The sequence below is a fragment of the Silene latifolia genome, unplaced genomic scaffold (genome assembly GCF_048544455.1).
Source record: "Silene latifolia isolate original U9 population unplaced genomic scaffold, ASM4854445v1 scaffold_160, whole genome shotgun sequence".
Lineage (NCBI taxonomy): Eukaryota > Viridiplantae > Streptophyta > Magnoliopsida > Caryophyllales > Caryophyllaceae > Silene > Silene latifolia.
Window position 1 is genome coordinate 558,924 of NW_027413144.1, and position 21,036 is coordinate 579,959.

Here is a 21,036-nt window from a genome sequence, read left to right on the forward strand (position 1 = left end):
TTGGGAATTTGTGAAGAGGATACATGTTACATTTGTGGCAGAACCAGTGAAACAATAGATCACCTTTTCTTCGATTGTGAATACAGTAGAAGACTCGTGGACTGTCTAAGTCGGTGGATTGGAGAAAGCTTACCTACTCAGGACATTCTGGAATAGAGATTACGGTTGGGAGGATCAAAACTTCGAAAAGACTTCATAACCACCATTTTGAATGCATGCATCTATCAAATGTGGCACTAAAGGAATTATTGCAGATATGAGGCAAGGATTCTGAGACCGGAGAAAGTGATGCAATTAATGATTGATGACATGAGAATAAAATACTCTGGGTTTCGCCATCAATTATCAGATGGGGATGGGAGATGGATTCGGGCGATTGGTTTGCATTAAGAGGAGTTTCAGATCGAAGGAAATGAGGTTTGAAGATTGATGAAAGGGAAAGTATAGGAGTATGAAGACGACATCTGATTTTTGTTGTCACCTATTAGGTTTTGTGTTGGGCCGTCGTTTGTTTGGCTGTCTTTGTATGGGTTCACTACTACAGATACAGGTTATAACAACGGTTAAAAACCGTTGTTATATAAAAAAGCGGGCGTTGTTAAAGCGTCCGTTGTAAAAGGTTTTAACAACGGTTGGTTTTCTTAAGGAACCCGTTGTTAAAACTATTAACAACGGTTTTACGTATAAAAACCCGTTGTGGAAAGTGTGACTCAATTTTGGTGGGAAAGTTATAACAACGGTTAATTTACAAAGAACCGTCGTTATAACTAAAGACAACAGGTTGTTTCTACATAACCGTTGTTATTTGTTTTTACAAAATAAAAAAAAATTAAATTAAATATTACTAGATGTATGCATAATTACGGGGCCCGTTATAATTCCGATGCATGCATTATTACTGCCATCCCTCCTGTACTGTGCATATGAATGGACAATATATGAAATGAGAAGGGTTTACATTAGATTTGAAGCAGGGAGATATGATGATTATGGCACAACTTCCTAAACATGCATATATTATATTAATTAAAAAACAACTCAAAGGACACATTACTTAGTATAAATACATACATTATCTCAACCACCATTCCATTATCTCACTATCTTCAAACCCTAACTGCTAAAACAATCTCCAACCCCTAATTAATCTTTCAAACTAACAACTCCAAAGTTCATCAACAAAATGAACGATTACATCCTTAAAACTCTTACCATGACCGAGAGCTTCATCCGCCGGTTGCTCCACATCGAGGACAGTTTTAGGAGCTATCTTGTGGATGCTCAAGCCGCACTCAAGGACGCCAAAAGAAATGGCTTGACAGAGCAGCATGTAACACCCAGGATTTGTAGGAGCGTTGTTGACTGACCATGTTGACTAACCAGACCTTAGGAGTGATTGGTGAGAGATCAGACTGGTAATAGGAGACATTTTGATGAGTTACTCGACCTAGCGGAGGCCACTCGGCCGAGTACCACCAGCACTCGACCGAGTGGAGTCTACACGGCCGAGTATTCCTATACTCGACCGAGTATGACGGCTGTCGACGCGTTATTATAAAAGCTAGTTCGCGAGATTCATTTCTATTTTTCCCATTTCCTCGACAGTTCCTCCTTCTCTAACCCTAGACCATCCCCTTACTCTATCACTCCATAGCCTCATACCTCTAAGGAGTTAGCCTAACCCCTACCATGGGAACGTCGGGATTCGCGGAGCGAGGTGATCGTGAATGGTGGTTGTCTATGTCGTCACCGATGTGCAAGGTTAGGTAAGTTGCCGCCTTGTGTCCTTTTGTATGATTATTTGAGTATAGTTGTGTAATAGGATATGGTTACCATTGTTAGGGTGCTTAATGGAGTTGTGCGTGGCTATAGATGGAAGTCTTTCATGCTTTGTTATGAGGTAGGGTCTCCCTACTCAGTCTACTGTTAATTGAATTGAATTTTATGATTGTATTGTGAATCATGGCTATCCGCTGATCATCGGAGTATAGTGGTTGTGGTAATGTTGATGTTGTCGTGTGACAACTGTGACGTTGTGATTGAGATCGTGGTGGAGTCACTTGCGGGAGTGGCTTCACACCCTAGTTCGCCCTCCGTGGAACCCGCCACGGGAGGGGATGTGCACATTAAGGGACAGGGACTGTTAGTCGCTCGTTGAGGAGCTGGACTAGGTGGGGATGGGCTGCGGTCACCCACTGGCGGCGAGGATTACCTGTTGCGATGGGTAATCTGGCAGGGCTACACACTTCGTGTGTAGTCGGTGTTGGTACGTGGTGATGAGTGTGGGATAGTGGATGATCAGCTATTTACTTCATTGTTTTATCTTATATTTGGTTAGTCAGTACTGACCCCGTTTTGTGTTGTGGTATCTGCGGTGATCCATTCGGGGATGGTGAGCAGTTGGTTTAGCAGGTATTGTGGTTACTGCTGCTGGGATTGGAGGGATCGAGTCATCACGCTGCCGGTCTAGAGATGTAGAATCACAAGTGTTGTAACTGTATTTTTATTTAGAGTCTTGTATAATATGGTGTTGTGACAAATATTCTATTAATGTAATAGATGTCCTCATGATGTAATATTGTTCTTATATTGTCTAATTTGATCTACCTCCTCGGGAAACCGAGATGGTGACACCGTCATACACTGGAATGGACCTTGGTAAGGCGTTTTGGTGTACGGGGGTGTTACAAAGTGGTATCAGAGCCGACGATTTTGGAACCTGAACCAACGAAATTAATGAACATAGGGTGTCAACTAAAATGAACCTGGTGTATGTACGTTGGGAGCCCCAGCCGATGCTAGATTTTGGGTGAGTAGGCGCCCTCATTTCAAAATCATGGCCCCATCGGACTTAAGCCAGACACGGGTAAAGGGTAGCTAGTGTGAGTCGTGGATTGCTAAGTGTTGTGTGTCGTGTGCATCTGTTGTGTGCGTATCTATTACTAGAGTGATATGTGTTAGTTTGAAGGTAGAAAAGTGGAAGTGAATATGGAATTGTTGCTATGTGTGATCAGTGACAACTTAATCAATGTGTTTAATTGGAATGTGTTAGGTGTGAAATTATGGTATTACAAATGTGAACAGGTGTGTCCGGTGATTAGTAGAGGTAGAAATGATGTGATATAGAGCTAAACCTGATAATTACCGTAATTGGGTTGTGACATGTGCTCTATGGGTACGGTAAAATAGTTTTTGGTATAGTGAGGGATAAAGTGTGAGTGATGATTGTTTGGAGGTGAATGTGCAGATGTACGTGTTGTTGTGTGATTACATGGTAGGGATCAGCTTCAATTGTGACGAGCCGGAATCCCGGAACTCCGAACGATGTTATTTGATTTTGCAGGAACAGTAAAAGTTACGACTCCTTATTTATTTGAATATTAGAACGAGTAGATGCGAGTACTCGACCGAGTGGACCAAACTCGGCCGAGTGCCCATTTTGTTAGAATAAAAATCGATTCTGTTCTTCAAAACTCGACCGAGTAAGAAAGGTACTCGACCGAGTAATGCACACTCGGCCGAGTATCCTAAACACTCGACCGAGTAGTGAACACTCGGCCGAGTATTCCAAACACTCGACCGAGTGTCGCTGTAGCAAGCCAATTTCGGGTTATACAAAAACCCTATTCTCGAGCCTTTTCTTTCTTATTTCCGCCTCCCTCTTCCTCTTTTCTTCTCTCTAAAACTCCATACTCCTCTTTTCTCAAGCTTTTGGGTGAAATCTTGGTGCCACACTTGTTCTTAATTGCCCTAAGTCAGTTTAAGGTAAGATCTAAACTCAAATTCCTTGATTGTTTTCAAAGACTTTGTGTATTAACATGCTAAATTTCAATTTCCGGTTAAAAACAATCGAAATTCTGTCTTAAACTTCTTGATTTTCGAATTTGACCACACATAGAACTTGTGTATAATTTGGTTGATTTATTCCATGAAGTAAAAATTCAATTTTTGAGTTCTAGGGTTAGCAAAAACGAAATTCTTTTTGTTGTTGAGGATCATTCTCTGCTTTGAAACAAAATGGCGGAAACAATGTGATTTGTAAAATAGATGGTGATTTCTGCTAGTTTATCTTCCAAAGCTTATTCCAAAATCGATATACAAGTAAAACAGTCCGTCTTTTGTGTTAAGAACTTTCATATGTCAATCCCTTGTTAAGAATGTTTTTCTTGCAGTATGGTGAAAACTAGAGGTTTACCCAACAAGAGACCTCGCGCGGAGGTCCAACTCGAGGTTGGGCATGGTAGCGATGAACCGGTTGTACCGCCGGTGGCGCTCATCCATCTGTAATTTTCGCTAACTTTGATCATCGTAAGGCTTTCGTGGCTCTTATGCGTCGTCCTTTTCGTCCCACCCGTTGTGTTAACCCTAGTATCCTTGAGACTTTAGGAATTAAAGAGGACATAGTGCACATTTTCAAGATTTTGGGCATGGAGGGGTTGTACCATTTGAGAAAGAAATCCTACCCCCATTTGACCTTAGAGTTCCTGAGCTCTTTTGTTTATGATAGGAAGGGCAAGACCATCTCTTTTCGTCTCATGAATGAGGATCATGAGCTTACCCTTGATGAGTTGGCCGACCATTTGGGTTTAGAGGCTGAGGATGATGACTACCTTAGTGATGTGGCCAAGAACAGTGGCGCACCTCAGTACCTTCCGTATTTGATCGGCCGACCCGCCCTACCGTCGGTGCCATGTTGATTAATGACATTCAACACGTGTCCCTTCGTATGTTCCTAAGGATGTTGACCTGCCTGCTTTACTCGAGAGATGACGTGAGTAAACTCAATTCTCACGAAGTCATGCTCCTTGTGTCTTACCTTAACCTTCACCGCCGGAAACCGTTTTACTACGGTGCTCTGGTATAGTGTGCTCTAGTCCGGAGCTCATGGCACGCCCGAGACCCGATTTGTTGCTTGCGGGGCCATAGTGACCCGCCTAGCTCGGGGCCCGACCGACTTTGAGGCCCCACCTCCCGAGGGGAACGAGTATGTTGAGGTTGTACCCACCATGGATGCCCGTATTGGCGTCGAACCGATGGTTGAGGAAGATGGATGATGGGTCGTATGCTTGGAGGGTGAGAGGAACTATGTGGATGGTACTTCCGGACCCGCTCGCCTTCCCGTTGTTGATCATTTGGCCGAGTGGGAGCCTTGTGGCATTCCTAGACCGAGCCCCGTCTTACGATTGACCCACGGATCCTTCGGATTTACCCGAGCCTCGCTACTACACACGAGGGACAAGGCGAGGCACCTCCCCCACCTAGAGAGCGTCGTGGGGTTAGGCGATCTAGGGTAGACCCGGTTGTGTCGAGCCCTCTTACTGCTCCCGACTCCTACCCTTACCATTCTTACCAAGTGCTCGTCATACCCTACGGTGCATGACCCTAGGATGCGACCTCATGAGTGGCGGAGCGGATCTCTTCTACTTTGGTGCTCGTAACCTTCACGAGATGACCCTTAGTCGGGCATCGGACCGATTTGGCACTTGTATGGTGGAGAGGACCGGGAGTGGATACGGGAGTATTCCACAATTATGGGGTGGACCCGAGTTTCGGAGACCTCCGAGGAGACCGAGTTTGGCTACCTCGCGGGGACCGTGGGGAGCCAACTCCGGCGGTCATCCGGGAGGGGACTACTCGGCGGCACGGGTTTTCCAGTGCGGGAGTTCAGGTGCAGGTACTTCTGGCGCTGGTGGTGGTGATGACATGGAGGAGGGTCCTCATTGCTGATCTTGGATGTTACTCTTATTTAGTTGATTTCTTGGATGTTAGATTTATTTAGTGGTGACGGATTTGTTTTGTAGTGTCGGATTTATTGCCTCTCCTTTGGATATTGCTTTCGAAATTTGGTAATTCTTGTTGGACGATTGTATTTGGCCATAAGGTCGTTAGCTACTTAAATATCGTGCGGAGACGGGTTAAGTGATGTGTACGTTGGGACCTAGATGTGTTTCATATTACTGTAATGAGTGTGATGCAGGTTGATGGTAAAAGCTTTAAGTAATGCCTTTAAGGGCTCTCGGGATATGAATACTCGACCGAGCATAGACACTACTCGACCGAGTAAAGCTTACTCGGCCGAGTGTGATCATATACTCGACCGAGTGGCTTTCACTCGGCCGAGTGTCCACTTCTATCCGGCCGAATATTGCTTAACCAGAGAACTACAAGTCGTGTAATAATAAATGAAAGATATGTTAATACCTTGTCTTCCTATTTTATACGATAATATGCTGCACATAGGTGTTATGAATGTCTCATGGATTCGTGATTGTTGATATAGGCTATAAATTACGAATGTTTTGTTGTGTTACCCAGGTTAGGGGAATCTTAGAGTGTTTAGGAGTGGGATACCCTAGACATTAAAGTATATGAAGGTAACACTTGACTCGTATCACGTAGTCACTTTAAAGTTTGCATGTATGTATATGTTCGACCTCAACGATAATTGTTTCTATGCATAGACATGCTCTTTCTCAATTATTTTATATGTTAATTGTCGCTACAAGAGTATACATGTGGGTTGCTGAAGCATTGAGTCCTTGTAAGTCACAAGAGGGTAAAGTTGCCAAACAAATTGGGGCTCCACGAGTTTATGAGTAATGTCACCGTCATGTAGTCATGTAGTACATTTTGCGTATGGTTGGGGAGGTGTTTAGTGGTGAACTTCGGGGACGAAGTTCCTTTAAGAGGGGAAGAGTAATGTCGCGGTATTAAGTATTTAGTTATGTAAAATATGTGTGTAATGTCGCGGAATTGAGTATTTAATTATGTAAAGTATATATTAGCTATACCTATGATTTTGGGAACCATATGTATGTAGTCAACATTCGGAATATGTCATGTTTCCTTGAAGCATAAAGATTATACTATACACGGAAGGCTCAACCCAGTCTTATGACAAGCATTTTATTTATGAGAGATGTCTTATTCCTGTGTAAGTGGTTAATTTTATAATAGATATTGGGAATCATACGTATGTTAGGCGTGCTCACATTCGGGAATATTGGATTACAATTATGTTGGTTTTAAGCCGCATCTATGTTGCATTCAATCAATATGATTATTTTATGGCGAAAAAGGGGTCAAGTAAAATGAAGATTTGATGCAATTGATGGTAATTGGTATACGTGTTCGGAATGTGGTGATTGTGTACTTATGTATTTTACAATGGTGTATTGCTTTGCATTTGAACATTTAATATAAACGTATGGAACGTGGTAGTTACAAGTATGTATGGTTTTCCTACATTGTGTAGAGTGTTGCAATTGCATCCTTGTGTAGGTATAGGGTGAATACTGTTTTGGGAATGAATTACTGTTAAGAAAGGTAGCTGTGGTAAATGATTGTTGTCGAGTAGGTTAGCTGATGGTAATGTATGGACATTGTGAATTTGTGTACCTTTGTGAAGATGGTTAAGGTCACAGTATGTATTATTGCAGGGAGTGTCGTGCGGGCTGAACTTCGGGGACGAAGTTCTTTTAAGGGGGGAAGACTGTAACACCCAGGATTTGTAGGAGCGTTGTTGACTGACCATGTTGACTAACCAGACCTTAGGAGTGATTGGTGAGAGATCAGACTGGTAATAGGAGACATTTTGATGAGTTACTCGACCTAGCGGAGGCCACTCGGCCGAGTACCACCAGCACTCGACCGAGTGGGGTCTACTCGGCCGAGTATTCCTATACTCGACCGAGTATGACGGCTGTCGACGCGTTATTATAAAAGCTAGTTCGCGAGATTCATTTCTATTTTTCCCATTTCCTCGACAGTTCCTCCTTCTCTAACCCTAGACCATCCCCTTACTCTATCACTCCATAGCCTCATACCTCTAAGGAGTTAGCCTAACCCCTACCATGGGAACGTCGGGATTCGCGGAGCGAGGTGATCGTGAATGGTGGTTGTCTATGTCGTCACCGATGTGCAAGGTTAGGTAAGTTGCCGCCTTGTGTCCTTTTGTATGATTATTTGAGTATAGTTGTGTAATAGGATATGGTTACCATTGTTAGGGTGCTTAATGGAGTTGTGCGTGGCTATAGATGGAAGTCTTTCATGCTTTGTTATGAGGTAGGGTCTCCTACTCGCCATCATGTTAATTGAATTGAATTTTATGATTGTATTGTGAATCATGGCTATCCGCTGATCATCGGAGTATAGTGGTTGTGGTAATGTTGATGTTGTCGTGTGACAACTGTGACGTTGTGATTGAGATCGTGGTGGAGTCACTTGCGGGAGTGGCTTCACACCCTAGTTCGCCCTCCGTGGAACCCGCCACGGGAGGGGATGTGCACATTAAGGGACAGGGACTGTTAGTCGCTCGTTGAGGAGCCGGACTAGGTGGGGATGGGTGCGGTCACCCATGGCGGCGAGGATTACCATTGCGATGGGTAACTGGCGGGGCTACACACTTCGTGTGTAGTCGGTGTTGGTACGTGGTGATGAGTGTGGGATAGTGGATGATCAGCTATTTACTTCATTGTTTTATCTTATATTTGGTTAGTCAGTACTGACCCCGTTTTGTGTTGTGGTATCTGCGGTGATCCATTCGGGGATGGTGAGCAGTTGGTTTAGCAGGTATTGTGGTTACTGCTGCTGGGATTGGAGGGATCGAGTCATCACGCTGCCGGTCTAGAGATGTAGAATCACAAGTGTTGTAACTGTATTTTTATTTAGAGTCTTGTATAATATGGTGTTGTGACAAATATTCTATTAATGTAATAGATGTCCTCATGATGTAATATTGTTCTTATATTGTCTAATTTGATCTACCTCCTCGGGAAACCGAGATGGTGACACCGTCATACACTGGAATGGACCTTGGTAAGGCGTTTTGGTGTACGGGGGTGTTACACAGCAGTTGTTGCAGCTATATGACGATATAGCAACTGCTGAACGAAACCTCCAAATAGCTAAGGAGGAGAGGAGGGATATCATAGAAGAGAATAAGACTCTCTATGAAAATATAAGAATTGCATTTTTAGAAATGTAATTCTTTTTTTAATTTATGTATTTATATATATATATATATATATATATATATATATTAATGAATTATTAATTAAGTTTATCATGCATTCCTCTCTATCATCTTGCTTCTTCTTTGTTTTATTTTATTTAATTTATTTTACGAGCTAATTAAGCGAATAATAACATAATAATGATCGATAAAAACCCATCATATATACATGCAAATGAAATAATTAAAAAAAGAAAACAATGACGATGAAAGACGATGAAACCAACAATGACGGCGAGATTTACCTGATAATTAGAGAAAGTAAGAGACGATGAAACCAACAGTGACGGCGAGATGATAAAGCGACGATGAGAAAGAGAGAAAGAGAGAAAGAGACGATGAGAAAGTGTGTTTTTTGTGTTTGTGTTTGTGTTTGTCCGTGTTTGTGTTTGTGTTAGGTTATGTATGTGTTTTGTGGTCGTAGGCGATCCGTGTTTGTGTGGTTTATAGTATTGAAAGTATTGACAACGGTTGTTCAACAACAACCGTTGTTAAATAAGTTTTAACAACGGTTGTAAATCAACAACCGTTGTCAAATAAGTATTAACAACGAGTTTAAAAATACCCGTTGTGATTACTTTTCACTAACTTTGCGCCAATTTTGCGCCAAATTATTAACAACGGTTGTGCAAATTTAACCCGTTGTTAAAACGTATAACAACGGTTATATAACCATACCCGTTGTAATTAAGTTTAGTAAAAATCGCGCCATACATTCTACAACGTCTATTGTGATTTTCGTGAATAAACGTTGTTAAAGGGGCGTTGTAGTTGCCTGGATTTGTAGTAGTGGTTGCTAGGTGGATTCGTCCTAACTCAATCCAAAACCGATGTATTTTGTTATCCGATCCTTAATATATTTCTTACGTTTTATCGAAAAAAAATAATTCCCTTGGTTTTATTATGGCTTAGCATTTAGTTAAGGAGACTATGAAATATGAAATGAAGTTGTACAATCATAATTTATAAGAGCAAAGTATTAGCTTAAAGGAGAGCGTTACTCTGTTGTGCGAACAAAAGTCTATTGTAAGTTCTTGGCAAAGCGATTGCATTTAACTCAAGTGAGACTGTTATTTGAAAATTTGATATAATATACCCCTTATTTTTTATATGGAAGTGTATTCACAATAGAATTAACTCGACATTGCATTCAACAAGCAACAACTAAAAACTCGCTCCTCCCAAAGGTGGAGTTCTATAGAAATAAAGTTGTACTCCGTAACTTATTTTAATTTAGTTAGTATCTTTTGAGGCAAAAATAAAAATAAATACGGAGTAATAAGTTGTATGATTACAATTTACAAGAGAACGAATGAACTCTCAATTATATAACAATATAATTGTGTGGATTAATTAATTAAAAATACTTTTGACAAAAATTTATAAATTCACGAGTATTTGATGAGGTTTTATTAATAAAATCAATTTTTGCCGAAGAGGAAAAGATCGAATTACAAAAGTAGTCGCATTTTAAATATAGTGAGATAAATCTTAGTATACAATCACAATAATAATGAATAGTGTACGTTAGCATGGAAGTTGCTAACTAGATTCATTGTACTACGACACTACGTGAGCCAAGTTAGTACACCAATAATTTAATTATGGTCAGCCGATTATAGTCTACATAAACTACAATAATCGTAATTAAGTAGCTTTGTCGGTTTTCTAAAGTAAAGTTAAGCCGCTAATAATACGTAGACATACATTCAATGGAAGCACACTCTTCTGCTTTTGCAACAATAATAATAATGATTAGTGTATGAACAAAATTAAAAGGATAACTAAATTAATTTAGTTAATTATCTAATCAAAATACACCGCGTTCGTGAGCTTGATTTGAAGAATTGTTGAGATGAATACTACCTCTGTTCCGGTCATTTGTTGTTATATTTCATTTTGGTTATCTCAGTCAATTGTTATCCTTTGTATTTTAATTAGAATGAATTTGATTAATAATTTTATCATTCACACTCAATCTGGTCCCTTGTCATTTGATAATTTTAGGTTATAGGTAAAGAAATGAGAAAAGTTGGTAGGGTTTGTCCGCATACAAAGCGTCTTGCTTGTGACTGGTTAATCCCGTCACAAGCTGAAGACCTCTCACAAAAAGGGAGAGGGGACAAGGTGGGGCACCCCCATGTGCTCCCCACTCACCTCTTATGGGTATTTTGTGAGAGAAAATGATATCCATCACAAGCTTGTGACGGATATCACCGTCTTCAATGAGATTTTGTGGTCCGCATAGTAAAATCAAGGAATATTTAAGCAAGTCACTTAAATAACACAATGTGGTGGTTGGTTTCTGTTATCTCGGGCAGTTAACCTTGCACCTGAAGTCCCTTCCGGCTGCGCCTCCCGCATTATCCATTGGATTAGTATAAGTTTTATTATAATTGTGTCAGTTAATTATGCACTTAGAGACGACATTAACCTCATAGGCTATTGTTATTTTGTAGTACTTATGAACACTTTGATCAACAAATAAGGAGTTGTATCGGTGTAATCAGAGCTTTTGAGTTTCAATCCTAAGTAATGTGGTAGTGAACTTAAATCGCATAAGTTATCGTTCATGTAATTTCATCCGACCTAATTTTAGGTCACTTCAGTTCAAATCAGCTCAGCTTAGCTTCATTCGATTCAGTTCAGTTTAGTTCTTCTCTTCAAAAATTCTTATTCAGTTCAGTTCAGTTCAGTTTAGTTCCATTAAATTAAGTTCACTTCAGATAGTTTCAATTTAAAAGAACATGACCTAAACCGAAAAATATAGGGAAAAAAAAGTCAAAAGACTAGAGAATGCAACTCACATGAGAAGAAAATGTTGACATATATAACCCATAGACAAAGTAGCATGAAACAAGGGGAGTGTTTACCATAAAAACACCCTATTACCTTAATTAATCTAACTCTTATTAAGTAAGTTTCCTATTCTTCAGAATATTAACCTATGAAATTTTAATAATTTTTAGGTAATAATGTCATCCTACCTTAAATAATTCTATAAAATTTCTATTTATAAAATCGGTGATATGAATTTGGTCTGCCACTTATTTTGTCCTTATTAGACCTTCATTTCACACTTGCATTTCTATAAATAACTCAACTTGTCATTTTCTCCAAACTCCTCAACTTTTCTCACTTCATTTCTCCTCTAAATTTTCTCACTTTTCTCTTAATTTTTAGTCTATTATAACTTGCTTAATAATTGAAGAGCAACAATGGAGGATTTTGGTCATGCATGGACATTTCATGAGGTGTGTATTTCTTTTTTCTTTTTCTTTTTTAACCCTTACCCTTTTCGACTCGGTCATTTGCTTACATTTTGTATTCACTGTAAAAAAAAATTTTAAGTAAAGGCAAACAAATTAATGGGATAAACATACCATTTCGTAATATGTTTGTAATTTTCTTTTTTTATAGGTTCGTAATGTGTCTGAAGAATTAAGATAATACATGTTAGAAAAGACGATAAATTGTAGTAAAATGGTAGTTTTATGATTTGCATTTTCATGTTAACAGCACCCGTACTTTAATTTAATTTTCTTATTCTCCTCGTAAATTGTCATTTTTATGCACTGTGAATGGTTTTTCTATCTAGTGAAATCAAGTTTTCTCAATTGCTTGGATATTCAAAGAAATAAAAAATACATGGGTTCAAAACACATTAACATAATGTAGAAATTAAATTAATCCTTTAGCAGATTGTTTTTTGTTACACTGTTATACTCCGTATTTTTTATAATCAAATTTGTTTATCTTAAGACCTAAGAGCAAAATTTATATTATAATTTACATTTTAATAAATCATTTTCACATCTCAGACACTCACCTCAACTTTCAATTCCTATCAAAATACATGAGAAAATATTACAAAACATATATTCATATGAAACTAATGAAAGCGATATTCTAAGAAATGTAGGCCTTGTTTTGCAAACAGTAGAAACAGATTTATGATAGCGGATAACGTTAACAGAATACGGTTAGCAGATTTTAATAGCATGCTGGACTATCAAACAAATCAGCAGAATTAGAAAATAGTGTTTGATAAATAGCAGATTTTAAGATAATTAGAATGATTTCATGAATAAAGGGAATATGTTAATGCAATATGCTGCTATTAGCAGCATATTCAAAAACAGTAAATTCTGACCAATATGCTACAGAATACGTCGTTTACCAAACACATGAAAATAGTAGATTGTTTGGTCAAACTACTAATTAGGTCGGAATTTACTAATTTCGTTCAATATGTTGTTTACCAAACAGGACTGTAATGGTGAAGTATTTATAATTTTGTTACTTCGCAAAAACAAAAATGTCATGTATATATATAAAATGGAGTGAGTACCAATTATTGTTGTCAATTTAATTCGTATATGCAATTAAAGGTACAAAAAATTGGCAATTTTACAATGTCTAAGAAAACAAAAACAAAAAATACTGATTTGACTTAGATTAACTAGACAAGTATCTTTCATGGGTCCTTTTATTCAATGATAAGATCTCCCCTTAAAGATTTTTCTTTTTGATGAAAGTTACATTCCATATAATATAATTCAAAATTTGTCCAATTTTTTGGTTTTTCTGAAGTACGGAGTATTATGTTTACAAACCCATGGTTAAAACCGTCTTAAGTTAAAATTACACTCATAACCGAGTTAAATATGCCTAATTGTCATAAGCAAGACCTACTCATTACACTCACAACCGAGTTAAATATGCCTAACCGTCATAAGCAAGACCTACTGATTAACTAATATGCCCTATTTTTTTCCTTAACAGAGTGTTGAAGAGCTAAAACATAAGCTGGAGTACGTGACATATGAGCTAGAAATGACACGAAAGATAACAAATGAAGAAATAATGAAAAACAATGAGAATATCAAGAAACTTGTTCAATTGTTACGTATAACTTGTATGGAAAGAGATGAGGCAAAGTCAAAATTGAAGAAACTCCAACAAATTTTAGCATTCAACAACAATAATAAGCCATTAAATGTTGATCAAATTATAATTCCGACGACACCGTTTTCACCTGATACTCCTCTTTCGACGAGCCATCCTTCCTTAGCTAAATCTAATAGCTCGTCGTTTGAGATTGAAGATTGTGGGACCCCTTCTAGTAATAGTATTTACTTTGGTGGGGCCGCTACTCGAGGTATGATGACGTGTGCTCCACTAGAGACCAAAGTCGCCGAGGAGCCCACGCTGATAATTGAGGGTTTGGCCAAGGGTAGGCCTCGCCCGCATCAAGGGAAGCTCTTACAAGCCGTGCTTGAAGCCGGTCCGCTTTTACAAACGTTGATGGTTGCCGGTTCACTTCCACAATGGAGGAACCCGCCAGGCATGTTATCCCAGCAAGTTCCTCTTGTGCAACCTAAAAAGTGTAATTCAAATATGGTTGGGCTTGTAAGTCAAAATAATAAGAAGTTAGTCAACGGGTCGGGTGATATACGGTTTTATGGTCAGGTTACGGGTGGGTCAATGGGTGTTAGCCCGAATCCTATGTTGGATTTCGGTAATGGGTCATTTGGTGGGTCTTGTTTAGTAGATAGGAACATGATGTCCTCTAATGTGAGTTTTGATTGTCCGACTCCTAAGAGGCAGAGATTACTATGAACTTGATTTCTTTTCTCCCTAATAATATTCTTGTATAAATTTTGAAGTGCTTGTAAATTTATGATTTTAGAATTATGATAACATATTGGTTGAAGTCTACTTCATTTGACCCGGTCATTTGTTGTCCGTTTGAGATTATTTACTGACTAAGTAATCTTGCTTAGGACAGGGATGTACGTTTTCCATAAAATGAATTCGAATACTATCACGTGATGCTAATAGGGACAAAATCTTTACCATTTTTTAGGCAACCCGTTATATAAATTGTTATGCATGTATTTGTCATGTTTTAAGGTTTAAGACGAATATCTCCGTTTTAAACAAGAATTTGAGTTATTTCCGCATGTATATATCGTTCAAATGTTTGTCGGCATGCAACCTTTTAGAGTTGATTACAATATTCAAACATCCAACTTTATTCAAGACTTTAACACTTATTATTTCCACAAGTGTAGTAATCTTTAGAGGAATTATTCTAGCTCGATGCTACTCTTTTTAGAAATATAACTTTATTGTCTTATGAAAATTGAATTAATTAATAAGAAACTAAGAAAGTAAAACTTTAGGAAAATCTTTGACCATTTTCATCATTAAAGATGAAATTTTGGAGGGGCCTTTGTGCTTCAAAGTTATTTGACTGGTTCGGAAGATAGTTGGTGTTTGGTTTGACTTTAAATTAGTAAAGTGATTATACATTTATACTTGTATAAGCAAGGATAATTAAGATGAAAATATATCGGAGGGAAAAAAGTGTAATTAATTAACGGAAATTAAAGGATGTTGACGAGATAATTTTGTTTTTTGACAACTAAAAAGAATGTAATTACATAATGTAAGGACTCACTAAACCCTTTTTTCACGTATACTGTAATTTAAAACCGGGTGGACAATAATTATCTTTCATTGGATAATTATCACAGACAAAAACCAATGCAATACTTCTATTTTTTCCTTCCATTAAGTTACCTTTGTGTTAAAATTGGACAACTATCTTACATTGGATGTATACATCACCTTTAACCTGAAAAATATGCCGTCGACAATTAATCGGGACGGAGGGAGCATATTATTATAGGTATGCCTACCTACGTTACATGGGATGGCCAGCTAAATGGCTAATAGTCTAATACTGCTAGACTGCTAGTTACTACGTCTCCCATGTGCAGCCGCATACCGCGATGTTAGGACTATCACCTACTCTTAAGACACTTCCTTTTTTATTCTTAGGCATTAATCGTTCTTAAAGTTAAACTTTAAGACGGGTTTAATATCATATCATTTGGGTATATAAGATACATATATTGTTTTTTCTTTGCATTTTTATATACATAGGGATGGCAATTATGACTCAAACCGAACCGAACCCGAATCGAACCGAAGGAAAAAATTCGATCCAAACCCACTCTTTAAAAACACATTCCCGATCCACTATTTAAAAACCCATATCCATATCCACTATTGGAAAACCCGAACCAAATCCAAACCCGATCCATTCATACCCGAACCCGATCCAAGTGGATATTATTGAAAATTTAGGTTTTATTAACCTTGAAATTTAAATTTTGTTATATAAGATTAAATTTTTATGTAGTCAAATCAAGTTTCGTATTGAGTTTTGGATTATGTAGTGGATCGGGTATGGATTTGGAGCGGGTATGGGTTTGAAAAAAGTATAATGGATCGGGTATGGATTTTAAAATTTTGAATATGGATCGGGTATGGATATGGATCTGTGATCCAATAAGTAAGTGGATCGGGTTTGGATCTTGCAAAACCCGATCCAACCCGACCCATTGCCATCCCTTAATATACACAAATGATATGTACTTAACCCATTTAAGTTTAAAAGTTAAAACGAATAATATCGTCTTAAGAGAGACTATCTTAAACTCCGTATAACTAGGATAACTATTCTCTAGCTAATTTTGCACTTTATGTTACTCTACCGACTCTTGTCGTTTTATGGTTGAATGAATGGTGTTACTGTATTGTAGTTGACGAGCAGTAATAATAAAGTTAAAACGACAGGTAAAGTCGTTACACCCGTTGCGAATCCTACGGACTTGTCTCCACTTTTAGGGCCATCTTTAGGTGCTACCACTATAATTAATACTCCCTCCAATTCTGCCTATAGTTCCCTCTTTCCTTTTTGATGATAGTCACGTTTTGTTCCCTCTTTCCTTATTTGGTAATTTTTGTGTGGTCCAAATTCATTTTCATGTGGGGTAGGGTGTTTTGTGTGGTCTATATTCATTTTCTTATTTTTGTGCCAAAAAGAAAGGGGAACTATAGGCAGAATTGGAGGGAGTACATCCATTCAAGTCAAACATAACTACAGTGAATTTAGCTTGTAGTAATAACCATTATAACCTCATTAAAATATTAAATTATGGGTGCGTTTTATATACACAAATTTTTTCGTTAAAAACTCTATGTGGTCATTTTAAATTTATAACAACGGGCTAAATCTCATAACTAATAAGTTTGAATTTTTCATTCCTTGCAACTTTCAGTTTTGTCATTATAAATAGAGAGTTGTGTTTTTCTTATGCAAAGTAGGATTATAGTTTAATAACAAGTACTTTTAGTATGATGATTTCGTAAGACTTGTGCTTTTTTTAGTTTTAATTTTGACAACTTATTAAAATAAGGTAAAAACTCGAGATTTTAAGATGAAAATTTGTGTTTTGGGTGGAGCGAGTGTAAGATTGGCGTTTGTATGTTTGCTAAATGGCGGGGTCATGATCCTAGATGAATGATGACAACATCGGTCTCGTGCATTAGGGGCGGTATAGTGTTGTTGAAGATGCGAGTTGCTGAAGATGTCAATTACAAAGTCGCTCCATATAATTGGTTTTTATTTCTTTTTTGGCGTAAGGAGAAAGACAATTGACCCATTTATTCTTTGCGGATGATGCGGTGTTCTTTCTGCAAGATAAGGATGGATCAGTGAAGGTTTTTAACAAACTATTAAGAAATTACTGCAAGGAGTCAGGGCAAATAATCAATGAGGAGAAATCCGGGATTATTTTTAGCCCTAGTACCAAAATAATGAAGGCAAGGGAGTGTATGAGGACTCTGAAAATTAAGGGAAATAAAGGTATGGGAAAGTATTTGGGGCTACCGACGGAGTTCCAAGGTTCAAAAAAGGCGTTCTTCGAGGGCCTTATTAACCATGTGGTAAAGCGCATTTCGTCATGGAATGGAATTTTTCTATCTCCTTTGGGAGGCTAACCCTCATTTCATCGATTCTATCAAATCTCTCAAATTCGTCTATCGGTATTCAAGGTACGGTAAGTGTGACATATAGAATTAACTCTCTTTTGTCACATTTTTGGTGGGTGGATGTAAATCGGGAAAAACCATTCATCGGTGTAGTCATAGATTCCTTAGTCTCCCGAAGCGCGAAGGTGGACTTGGCATAAGGAATATTGAATGCTTGAATGAAGCATTTCGGCTAAACATGGGTGGAGGATTGTTTGGTCATGATTCATATTTTATAGGATCTTTAGAAAGATACTTTATAAAGAGGAATTAATAGAGGGCGGTGTAATGAGATATACCCCGGGGTATTCATGGGGTTCAAGAAGTGTACAACATGGATTGAAATTGATAAGGGAGCATATGGGTTGGAAGCCGGGGCCTCTATCAAGCCTTAATGTGTGGACTAATAGATGGGTGGAAGGGGAGCTGGCGGAGGGAAGGAACGAGAGTATCTCAGTTGATATGGACAACACTAGAAACCTAAAGGTGAGAGATTTGTGTAATGAAGGGATTTCAGAAGAGGGTGGAATATGGAAGAATGATATGATAAAGGAGTTATTCTCGGATGAAACTGCTAGTAAAATCCTTGCAATGCCTCTTTGCTTTTCTAGAAAGAAGGATACGGTTTTTTGGCCGTATAGTAGTAGTGGTGAATATAATGTGAAAAGTGGGTATGGAATTCTATTCTCAAAATTTATGGAACTAAAAGGTTCAGAGAAGGATAGAGCAAGAATAGGAGAGGAGGAGAAGACATTCTGCAGGAGGAAATTGTGGAAACTGCCGGGTCCGGCAATGTGGAAGATACTAATTTGGAGAATCATTACTGATACATTGCCTGTGGGAGTCAACTTTGAAAGGAGAAATATTCAAATTGAGATAAGGTGCAAATTATGTGGATATGAGGAGGTCAGTACTGAGACAATGGAACACCTTTTCAGGGATTGTGAAATTTCAAAGCGGCTTTGGGCATGCACGGAACTGGGTATTCAATCATCACAAGCACATAGGATGGATATTAGGAAATGGGTAATGCAATGGATCGACTACTTAGGGAAACTTGAGGAGGGTGCTAGTCGCATCATACGATTTATGCATGGCTACATTATGGTGTATATGGTGTGTAAGGAATAGAATTTTATTCAAGGGGGAGAGCTTTCATCCTCTTCTATTCCTAAGCTTATGGACCCAGGAAGTACGAAAAGCGGATGAAGCTATGCTTGTGTGCAACAAGAATAAGGTGAAAAGGACCCAAGAGGGAGAGGAAATGGGTGATGACATTGGAAAGTGGATAAGGGAGAGTAAGCCTTTCTACGCGATAGGTGTACTTTACAATTGTGAATGCACAAGAGTTATGGTTGATGCAGGATGGAAATCAAAGGAAAAGGCAAGCGTAGGATGGGTGGCGTACACTGAAACAGGTCAAATAATGGTGGAAAAGTACAAGGCAATCAAAGCTGAATCAGCCCTGCAAGCGTAAGCTTTGGGATTACGCGAAGTTGTCCTTTGGGCTAAAGAGGAGGGGCGGTGGCATGTGGAAGTTTCGACTGACTGTCTACCTCTTATTGCTTTTTTTGCAGGTTCGGAGAAAGCTCATCACATGACTAAAGGGATTCTTGAAGACATTCTAGCTCTTAGTGGATATTTCCATTGTCTATCCTTTAGTTATATTCCTAGGTCATCCAATAAGGTGGCTCATAGCCTTGCTAAGAAGGCTATGACTAGTTAGCTAGGATCCTTGTCTTTACAGCTGTCAAAAAAAAAAAAAAAAAAGATATTTTGGGCTTTTAGTTAAATGGAATGGTCTCATGATATAAAATCGTTTTATATAACAATTTGTGTTGTCGAGTTGTATCACTCATTGTAAATTTGAGAAGTCCACAATGTAAGATTGCTGGACAAATGCTCATTCCATAATATACAAGCCCAATAAGATCGAAGTCACCCGAAATCCACCACCATTACTTAACTCTTCTCTCTAATATGGCTCCATTAATTGATTAGTCAAATATCATAATCCCTTAAACATTAACCAATCGTCCCTCCAACTATTTAACTAATCTAAACTTATCTCACCCATTCGAAAGGATGAAATAGGTTGGTACTACCCAGGATCAATCTAGTTTTCTAAAAAAAAAAAAACTTGCTTAAAAAATTTACCAACACCCCAATAAATAATTGTTCAAAAATCGCCAAAATTTGTCCCATCACACCCCTTTTGTTCCCCATAATTAATTCCTTCACCTCATTTCACTCCATTTCTCTTAAGACATTTAGATGCGTCTATTTCAAATAATTTACCTTTTTGATTAACCTCAAAACATTTTTATATGGTGTGCAATAAATTGATGTGCGATTTACGACGCCTTTTATTCCAAGGTCGAGTTGGCTCGAAAGTGGGTAATAGAATCTCAGTATTGGCAGTTCAACGATAACTTTAAAATCGCTCACGATTTTAGGAGTACATGGTTAGAAGGGTTATTATTATAACTTAAAATGACTATGTGATGGTTTAGATAACAAGTTATATTAAATAGTCATTTATAACTGTTCTATGGAAGCGTGAATACCTCGTGTTGGGCCTCTGCTGTTTCTGTGTCCACAACCCATAATAGAACGATATTGTTCGCTTTGGGTAAGCCCTCACGAATTTACTCTTGGGCTCCTTCCTCAACGCCTGGTCAAGTGAGTGCCCTCACATGCTCCTGAGCCTGCATGTCCATGTGCCCTTCTTGGAAATTTGCTACACATGCACACCGAACATCCTCTCCATCCAATATACACATCATCTCCATCCAATATACCCTGGACCGGGTCCACCACTTCAAAAGTCCTAGAACACAAACGGTCTCTGGGATCCAACCTGGAAACACTACAAGAAAAACTAAAACAGGCGACCGAAATTTGGCGACTGATATATTTAGTCGCCAAATTGGCGACTGATTTTCAAATTGGCGATCAAATCGCCGCCAATTTGGCTTATCTTTTTTAAAAAGGGAATCAAACTTGGCGATCGAGATTTTAAATTTGGCGATCGATTTATGTGTAGTCGCCAATTTGGCGATCAAATTCGATCGCCAAAATGAATTCGATCGCCAATTTTTTAGTAGAAACAGTTTGTCATTTTTAAAAAGGGAATC

General features: G+C 38.4%; 2 protein-coding genes across 2 annotated transcripts; both read left to right on the forward strand.

Annotated features, from left to right (window-relative positions):
• The first annotated feature begins 12,158 nt into the window (after window positions 1-12,158).
• Window positions 12,159-14,672, forward strand: LOC141638017 (uncharacterized). The gene is made up of 2 exons (XM_074447468.1): window positions 12,159-12,267; window positions 13,799-14,672. Exons 1-2 carry the CDS (start codon window positions 12,232-12,234, stop codon window positions 14,633-14,635), a joined length of 873 nt encoding a protein of 290 aa, XP_074303569.1. The 5' UTR covers window positions 12,159-12,231; the 3' UTR covers window positions 14,636-14,672.
• Window positions 14,673-18,187: 3,515 nt separating this feature from the next.
• Window positions 18,188-19,504, forward strand: LOC141638010 (uncharacterized). The gene is made up of 3 exons (XM_074447466.1): window positions 18,188-19,015; window positions 19,089-19,372; window positions 19,477-19,504. Exons 1-3 carry the CDS (start codon window positions 18,188-18,190, stop codon window positions 19,502-19,504), a joined length of 1,140 nt encoding a protein of 379 aa, XP_074303567.1.
• Window positions 19,505-21,036: the final 1,532 nt, after the last annotated feature.